The sequence below is a fragment of the Gekko japonicus genome, unplaced genomic scaffold (genome assembly GCF_001447785.1).
Source record: "Gekko japonicus isolate JY-2015 unplaced genomic scaffold, Gekko_japonicus_V1.1 scaffold4, whole genome shotgun sequence".
NCBI lineage: Eukaryota > Metazoa > Chordata > Lepidosauria > Squamata > Gekkonidae > Gekko > Gekko japonicus.
This window is the reverse complement of record NW_015165234.1, coordinates 325,273-334,822: the sequence shown is the minus strand read 5'-3', so window position 1 is coordinate 334,822 and position 9,550 is coordinate 325,273. Positions and strand designations below refer to the sequence as shown.

The window sequence follows — 9,550 nt, the reverse complement described above, 5'->3', positions numbered from 1 at the left end:
TCTATATGACAGCCCTTCGAATACTTGAAGGTGGTTATCATATCACCTCTCAGTCATTTCCTCTCCAGGCTAAACGTGCCCAGCTCCTTCAACCTTTCCTCATATCACCATCGTCATTGCCCTCCTCTGGACATGTTCTAGCTTGTCTATATCTTTCTTAAATTGTGGTGCCCAAAACTGAACACAATACTCTAGATGAGGGCTAACCATAGCAGAGTAAAGCGATACCATCACTTTGCATGATCTGGACACTATACTTCTGTTGATATAGGCCAAAATGGCATTTGCCTTTTTAGCTACCACATCACACTGTTGACTCATGTTCAGTGTATGGTCTACTAAGACCCCTACATCCTTTTTGCACATACTGCTGCCAAGACAAGTCTCCCCCATCTCATAATTATGCATTTGATTTTCTTCTGCCTAAATGCAGAACTTTACATTTATCCCCATTGAAATTAATTTTATCTGTTTTAGCCCAGTTTTCCAGCCTGTCAGGGTCATCCTGTATCCTGACTCTGTCTTCCCAATTTAGTGTCATCTGCAAATTTAATAAGCATTCCCTCTATTCCTTCATCCAAATCATTGATAAAGATCCTGAACAAAACAGGTCCCAGGACAGATCCTTGAGACACTCCACTTGTCACTCCTGTCCAAGAGGAGGAGGAACCCAAGTGAGCTTGAGAAGCATTCTGCTGGTCATAGAAATCTAGTGCAGAAAGAATGCACCGAATAGCAAATAAAAACCAAAGTGAAACATTTTGCTCAAAGCTTTGTTTTTTAGACAGTGATGATCAAGAATCAAGGCAAGTTTAACTCATACATCCCTATCAGGGCATTTCTTTTTTTTAAATCTAGCAGTTGGAAGGTACAACTTGTCGTCTATCCATTACGAAGGCTGAAAATGTAGAAATGGCCTGCTGAAGTTCTAGTGGTATAATGGAAGCAAACGAATCTTCTCTATCCACAACTGAACAGAGCTCCAACCGTGTCCTTGGAAGTGATATGGTGCTGTTATTCTATGTTGTACTGGAATGATTGCAAAGCCAAATTCTTAGAGTAGAGTAGAGTAGAGTAGAGTAGAGTAGAGTAGAGTAGAGTAGAGTAGAGTAGAGTAGAGTAGAGTAGATTGCAAAGCAAAATTCTTAGAGTAGAGTAGAGTAATCCCCAAGCACACTTGTTTGTTATTTGTAACATTTTTACCTGTCCTGTTTCTTCTTACACACACTAATTAAAAAAATTACAGAGCAAGTGGCCTCTTTTGCTTTGGTAAATGGATTCTGTATATCAGAATTTTATGGCAATGCTTATAGTGGGTTGCTTTTATGACTGTTTTTATTCATATCATGTGAAATCAATAGTTTTGGTACAATTATGGCTGAAATAAAACAAATGATCTATCTACAGCACAGACATGTATATTTTGTAAGCTCCCAGGCCACCTACATGATGGAACACAATCTCTTGGTAAATATAGCTATTTTAAACACCTCTGGGTCAAATTTTATCAAGAAGGCTAAGGTGTCCCAGGGATTCTCCACTTATTACCACCACCCCCGCCAAACTCTCTCTATTCATTCATGTGGTGGCATCAGCTCACAGAAGCTCTGTGCTCAGTACCTACATTGGTAACCATTGTTAGTTTTGTAGTATTTGAAAGCAGGAATTACTAGATATTGTTTTCTTAAAAAGCAATGTGGATTGTGGACTATACTATTAGATAGGGATGTCAGCCTCCAGGTGGGACTTGGGAATTACAGCTCATCTCTAGACTACAGAGATCAGTTCTCCTGGAGAAAATGGATGTTTTGGAGGGTAGACTCTACAGCGCTGTGGCCCATTGAGGTCCCTGTCCTCCCTAAGTTCCACTCCCAAATCTCCAGGAGTTTCCCAACCTGAATCTGGAAACCCTAGCATAATGGCCTCAGCATTTACAACCCACTTGGCCAGCTCTTGTGTTGAATCTTTGGGAAAGGCTGACATCTTGTGGACAATACAATGTAGCTCAGCCCTTTACCATCTCAGCTTTACTGGTGGTTTTGGTGACTGAAATTTTCCTAGAAATGTACTCACCAGTGAGGCCCCAAATGCTCTGCGATGTCCATGTCCAAATGGCAGCAACTGCATTTTCCTATTCAATAATTAGAGTTCATTCAATTTCTTACCCCAGTTCCATTTCCTGCAATATGATGAACTATCAGCAGAAGGGTTATGCCAGGATATTCAAGGGATGCCAACCAGTACCATAAGCCTTGTGAAATTTCAGCCTGTGATTTGTTTATGTAATAGCCATTTCTGCATTTTCCTAAACAGAAGAACTGCTGACAGAACTGGAATAAGTCTTGAGAATCATGTAGTCTGTATACCCCTTCTAAGTGGTACATGCTATTTTTCTACAGTGGTATCATCTTAACAATAGGATAATTTGGAGGCCATTAATTCATAGGGTTGCCATACATCAAAAGTAATTTGACAGCACTTAACACACACATTAATTCCCCATTCACTGCTATCCTATATTGCCAGGAAAAAAGTTTTCCCAAATTGTCTGGGCTACTTGTTCTAGTGACAGATCATTAAATGACTGATTTGCCTATCTAAAATTCTTTTTTTCTTTTCTTTTTCTGAAGCAGGAACCAATTTCTGCTTTTGTCTTCTCCTGGATTATGTTTAAAATCTCTTTTCATTTTTCTTCAGGGCAGTTTTCTAAATATTAGTTGTTATTAGGGTTGCCAATTCTGAGTTGGGAAATCTCTGGATATTTGGGGGTGTAGTCTGGAGACAGTCTGGGGTTTGGGGAAGGGAGGGACCTCAGTAGGGTATAATCCCATAGAATCCACCCTCCACAGCAGTCCTTTTCTCCAGAGAAATTGATCTCTAGTCTAGAAAATAGTAGTAATTCCAGGAGATCTCCAGTCCCCAACTGGAGGCTGGCAGTCTTAGCTGTCATATCTACACTGGGTCGGGTTTTAGTGTTTAACCTGACCACATTGGCTGTTAATGCCATTGTAACTTGCTAAAGAATATTGGGAAACACTTGCTCATTCTGAAAGCAACATTGGCTGCCAGTTTCTTTCTGGGTACAATTTGAAGTGCTGGTTCTTATGGCTTGGGATCAGGGTATCTTAAGAACCACATGCCCTCATATGAACCTTCCAGTCACTGAAGTGATCAACAGAAGCCATGCTCTATGTGCCCCTCTCAGAAGTAGGGCTGGTACCTACCAGACCCTTAGTCCCTTGATTGTGGAACAGCCTCCTCGCATCCATTTGCCTGCTGCCTATTCTTACAAGATTTAGGTTAACACATGTTTATTTTCACACAAAAAATATTTTGAAAGGTGAATGATGGCTAGCTCTGTTGCCCTTTGTTCCCAGTACTGCTGTTTATGGTTGTGTTGTTGTTTCATTTGTCTTTTGGCTACATCACCACCACCACCACCATTAGTATCATTACAATCTGGAGCCCTCAAAGAATTGGCAGAGGAAGGAACAATTTGGGCATTCATATCTTCACCTCAAGTTTTTTTTAAAGTTTTCGGGTGCTTGAGCAGGTTAATTGTCCTTAACCCCTCCCTTTACTATTTTCTGCATACCTAAGGTGTGTTCCAAATGCGTAGACACCCTTACTAGGGCTGCTATGGATAACTGTTTTGTGTGGGTAGCATTCCAGTTAAATAAGACCCTGTGTGGAAAAGCTCAGTGCTTTTTCCTTGCCATATTTAAATCAAACCTAGTGCTGTGTTCAGAAGAAGAAATAAATAAAAAGTGTTGCTGCCATTTGTGATATAAAGTGATCCTCTGGGGAGAAGTTGCAGTCTTGCATTTATGTTCAAATCACTCAGTCTCTTGGATGACATTAAGAAGGGAACACCAGTTGCTTGTTTCACATTTTCTTTATTGACTGCCACTGACTGAGTTCTCAGATTGTGTGTCAGATATCAGTAGAACAGGTGGAGCTATGTTAGAATTACAGCAAGATTAAGGAAGATGGTGTGATACATGCAGGCCTGGGGAGAGCTTGGAAGGGGCTTGAAGCCTCAGCACTGTGATGGACCTTGGGGGCGGGTCTGCAAAGACAAGGGAGGCGTGCTTGTCCTTGCATCAGTTGCCACTAAGAGATGACACTGCGGTGGATGTAAAGAAATACACTTAAAAAAACCTTTGCTGAAAGAGGTCACAGCCCCGCCCAAGACTTATAGATCATTATTTCTCCTTTTACCAGAAAGAGCTCATGGCACGATCATTGCAAACACCATACACACTTCCTGGGTCTTTTTCTCAGTAATCAGCTTAGCTCTCGTTTGCTTCTGTGTCTGAATTGCTTTAGCAGAGAACAATTCTGTATGGTTGCTTTTGTTGCACCAAACTTAACAACTGAGGCATTGAGAGCTAATGCTGCCTGCTGCTTTGGGTGGGCTTGTAAGATGTTCAAGACCCCTTTTCAGCAAGTACATCAGCTCTGCAGCACACTTCATCTTTCAGGCCATCCTGACATCACAATGTTTTAGGCTTAGAGCTTCCAAGTCCTCTAGATGCTCACCCAGCCTCTCATTCCATCCAAGAGAAAAATTAGAACAAAAAAAAAAGAAAGAAAAAAGAAAAAAAAAGAAACCCTTCTAGATATTCACTGATATCTATGTAATGGCTCTGTGAATGAGGCCTGCAAGAAGTGACAGCCTGGATGCTTCAGCAGCAGCAGGTTCAGCCTAGGAAGAAGGAGCCGAGGTTGGCTTCTCTTCACGGGATACAGGGATGGGTCTCTCACTGTGGCTAAGGTCAGTGTTGGACTGGACCTTGGGGGCAGAGAAGGTCAGCATGCCATCAGCAGACAGAGAGCAGGATATGGCCGACTGGTCCACATTGGAAGGGAAGCGGTACCTGCGGTGGAATTCACGGGAGATGTACCCATGATCATCCTGAGAAGAGACAAGAAGACCAACAGTGTTAAAAGAGTAAAGTGTATGGTATGTGCTTGTGTCTCCAGAAGGCAATCGACAAGCGTAGATCCAATTACCAAGCCAGAAGAACAGATTGCTGAAGTGACTCAACATATTTCAAGCCCTTTTATAGGACAGGACAGGTGCTGTCCTTAAAACATACCTAAAAGATCGTTTTTCACCGCCTTTTTCTGAATAACCTTCACATTCCATCAACTCACTACAAAATTATTTCCTTGAGGTTTTATGGTTATAACACTTTCCTGTTGTTTAAATTCAATCTGCCATCTAGTGGTTTCAGTTCAGCTTGTCCTATCCTTAGTAAATGGGGTGAACAATTTTTACATTGCCTCCTTCTGAGAAAACTTGAGCTAGGAGGACTACAAGAAGGAGTAGTGGTCACCCTTCCAAAATGTTTCCTGATACCTCTTTTGCTACCCACCAAATCTGACCAGATGAGTAGATGGCTGCATGCATCCTAACAAATTAATTGTTAGGAAATCACAGTAGAATAATGGCTGAATGTACAATAAAATCTTCTGACCCTGCAGGTGCTTCAAAATATTTAAAGATGACTCCCTCCTTCTCTTCACCCATCATTCAGCCCATTAAGTAGAAGGAATGAAAGGAATGCAAGAGAAGTCGGACCGTGCCCCCTCCTCTCCAACCAACATAACTGCCTTGCCATAGAGAGTAGGAAATGACTTTGTTCTTTCAGTGTTTTTTACCATGCCTTCCCTCCTCCAAATGAAATATCCTTGAGTTGTCCTTGTTAAGCAGTCACTTCTTTGAAGGTCAAACAACATGATAGACCCAGCACTGGTTGGGTCACACAGGTGAGCACTGGACTCGCAGTGAGATGGACATCAGGAGAAATCACTTTAAAACAGGCTTGTTCACTCATCTCTGTGAGGGGGGGGAAGGAGCTTCTGGTCTCTGTCCCATCCTACTCTTGCCTTTCTGCTGGCAAAAGTGGGGTGGGAGGGAAACCAGTATCTTCTTCTCCCCCCTCAGAGTACTCCCCCACAGGGCCTAACGAACAAGCATTTTTTTTTAAGCCGAGTTCTTCTGATGTTTGACTGGTAGTCTAGTCATGCACCCATGACCTGAGATGTGTCAACTGTATCATGTAGTGTAACTACTGTAAATGGTAATGAAATGCCAAAGTTAATGTTGAAGTCATTGTAGTGTTTGATTTGGATTCATACTGGCATTGTACAACAGGGCTTTTTTTCTGGGGGAATGCGCCAAAACAGAGTTCTGGAACCTCTTTGAAAAAATTATTTTAAAAATGTTTAAAAGTTCATGGGTTTTCAATATACAGATTGAAAACAGATAGAGAACGAAGGCTGAGTGACTTGTCAAAGGCCATCTCAGTTAGAAGATGGAAGAGAGATTTTAAGGTTGTTGTCAAGTCACAGCAGATTTACGGTGACACCATGGGGTTTTCAAGGCATGGGATGTTCAGAGGCAGTTTGCCGTTGCCTGCCTCTGATATTCCTTGGTGGTTTCCCATCCAAACACGAACCAGAGCTGACCCTGCTTAGCTTCTGAGATTGGGCTAGTGTGGGTTATCCAGGTCAGGGCAGAGATCTTAAGCATAAGCTCCAAATTCTACTCTGTCACCCATGGACGTTTTAGCCCTCTTAGTATTTGGCATTCGAAGCTCTTTCATTTAAGATGTGCTAAATTTCCAGTTTTTTCATGATCCTATACTCCACTGTGTTTTATTTACTCTTCATATCCATCCTAGTTTATAAAAGCCCAGGCTTCACAGTTAATTCAAAGTGAGTAAAGCACAGACCATTTCTTGAGGCATCAGAGTACATTCTTTCTATAACCAAAGATAATTACTTAACAGTGTCTACAGTCTGATGAACTACAGAGTACAAAGTGGGTGAGCAGTGATTTAAATAGCTAAACATCATATTAGCATAATATCCCATGTTTGACCTTTCCTGGAGCAGATGCACATTGAATATTTGGTATCTAAATTTTCCTTTCATCTGAACAATTTACTCTTCTCTCGGCACACTCATTTACCTGTCTCTCATTGTGTTTGCCATGGATTTCCACAAAGTCATCGATGACCTTCACGCTCAAATCTTCAGGGGAGAAATGTTTTACATCCAAAAAGATTGTAAACTTGTCCCGGTCAGATCTCACCTGAAATGGAAGTAATGAGAAAAAAGGTCCCATCCAAAAAGCATTAGAATTCAAAATATTGCCAAGACTTGGTGTTTATTTTTTTTAAAATCAAGTACTCCTTGCTGTATTTACTGTATGTGTGTGTAAAGTGCCATCAAGTTGCAGCTGCCTTACAGTGACCCCAGTATCTTGCAAGACAAGTGAGAAGCAGAGGTGTTTTGCCATTGCCATCCTCTGCAGAGGCTTCCTTGGTCATCTCCCTTTCAAGTACTGACCCTGCTTAGCTTCCAAGATCTGATGAGAGCGGGCTGTACCAGGCTGACTTCCCTCCCATATTTACTGTATAGTCTCTGTTAAATTTCTGGGGTTGGCTAAAGGACCAAGATTTGGTCTGAAGCCCAGTGAAGTTACCGAAGTCATTGTACTAACTTCAGTAGCATGGATTATTTTGAAAGGGTTTTTTGTAAAGTAGAACAGTATTCTGAGTCTATGAATTACAGAATGTTTGACAGGAGTGCATTGGTTTACCCACATATATACAAAGCTTTGACAGGCCCCAAGTGTCCTGGATGAGACTTAGAGCAAGAAGGAGAAAGATATTCTAGATAATTGAACCTGGCCCTGGCTTGAACAGAAGGGTTACTTACTCCAGTGAGACAACACAGGTTTAAACCTAATTATTCTGAATTGACAGGTTTGACAATTAGAATGTGAGGTTGTCTCCCTATCTTATTTTTCTTATTAGCTGTTTGAAATGCATTGTGGGGCTTCTTCATTTCACTTAATTTTATTCCATTCCATTTCAGCAAGCTGAATGAATAAATAATAAATAAATAAATAAATTTCAGTACTAGTGTATGATATGATTACAATTATGGCACTTATCTTGTTTGGATTTATTCTACATTTATTTCGTGACGTTTCTTAGATTATATCTTCGGCCCCAGCACCCCAAAGTAGATTTAGGTCCTTTCAGCAGTAGTTGTGACTGCTGTTGCTCTCATGACTGTAAAACCCCACTCACATGGAAACACCACAGTGATCTTGAGTTTTACAGCTGACTTTTAAAAGTTGTTGCAGCTTTTCTTTTGTTAAATTCTTACTAGGTTTCTGAAGTATATCTTTAAAATGTCTGCAAAAGATTTTTAAAAACCTCAAACAGGACAGTATTTCAGATCTGAAGAACAAAATATTATCTTTATAGGCAGCCTTCAGACTGTTGGTGTACCAGTAACAATAAGGTTATTTTTTAAAGCAGAAAAGTTTGCATGATTGTCTCAGTCTGAATTAACTTCTAGCTACACATACACACACACACACACATACTAAAAAAAATTAGCTGAAAATGAATTTACTCTTGCAGAAATTTGTGTTCCTCCAGTCATGAAACATACACCCTTCAGATATCCAGCATGTCTTAACATCGTAATCTGTTCCTTTTTATGAAGCTGCCATCGCATGTCTTAACATCGTAATCTGTTCCTTTTTATGAAGCTGCCATCACAAAATCCTTGAACTACACTTATTTTTGCTAAAGTGATAATGAGTTCCTTCTGGTTTCTAATCTATCTACCCCCATTCAGCAGTTCATTAAACTAATTAGATCATGAAAATATCTGGTGATGGGTGACTATTAAAATAACCCCGCAAAAGAGCTTTAACATATTCAGAAACAAGAATCTTACCTCAGAAACACCTGACTCAAGAACAGTGCGGAAGAGAGACTGCCTGTAGTAAGGGCTGATGGTAGAGGAAAACAAAGGCAGGAGATCATAATCAAAAAGACCTTCTCCAAAAAACTGGTCGAACAAACGGCTTGGAATTAAGGGGCCAAGAGCTCGTTTGAACCAGGGGTGTTGAATGGTAATATCCATGATCTCTGCTGCTGGAAGCTTGGAGGTGGAGAGAAGACAGTGCAGTCGCTGTGATGACAGTGAGGTCTTTGCTGGACTGCACAGTGGAGATCTAGGCAACTCCCCTCTATATATACCAGTTTCACAGAATGAAGGCATTAGTGGGATTTCTCTGGAAAGACATGATCTCATGTTGAATGCCAATCTGGTCAGCAGAAATGTAGGGGCTGACCTGAGAATGACAGTCTGGTTAGAATCAGTGCCAGATACCTCTGAACATCATCTGGCTGGGCTGCAACACAGTCTGTGAAATTGCTGTTCGCCTCCATACAGAGGACAGAAACATTAGCCCTCACCTAGGCAAGCAGTTTCAAATCAAAAGTCACTGCCATGGCCATAGAAATTGTCTACAGATTGATATTTCCTTGCTTTTATTACCTACAAGTTTATAGGACTACCAACCTTGGATCCCCAATAAAAAATACCTGATCGGGCACCCTTCATCCACCCTGATCTGTAGGATTGCTAATTTTAGACCCCAGACAAAGATACCCACTGGGCCACCCTTCACCCTGATCTAACCCAAACATATGCAAAAACAAACAAACAA

General features: G+C 41.1%; 1 protein-coding gene across 1 annotated transcript; it reads right to left on the bottom strand.

Annotated features, from left to right (window-relative positions):
* Nucleotides 1–4,708: 4,708 nt before the first annotated feature.
* Nucleotides 4,709–8,961, bottom strand: CRYAA (crystallin alpha A). Its single transcript, XM_015409800.1, has 3 exons — nt 8,773–8,961; nt 6,983–7,105; nt 4,709–4,918 (listed from the first exon to the last, which is right to left on the bottom strand). The coding sequence occupies exons 1-3, from the start codon at nt 8,959–8,961 to the stop codon at nt 4,709–4,711; spliced, it is 522 nt and encodes a 173-aa protein (XP_015265286.1).
* Between the last annotated feature and the right edge of the window lie 589 nt (nt 8,962–9,550).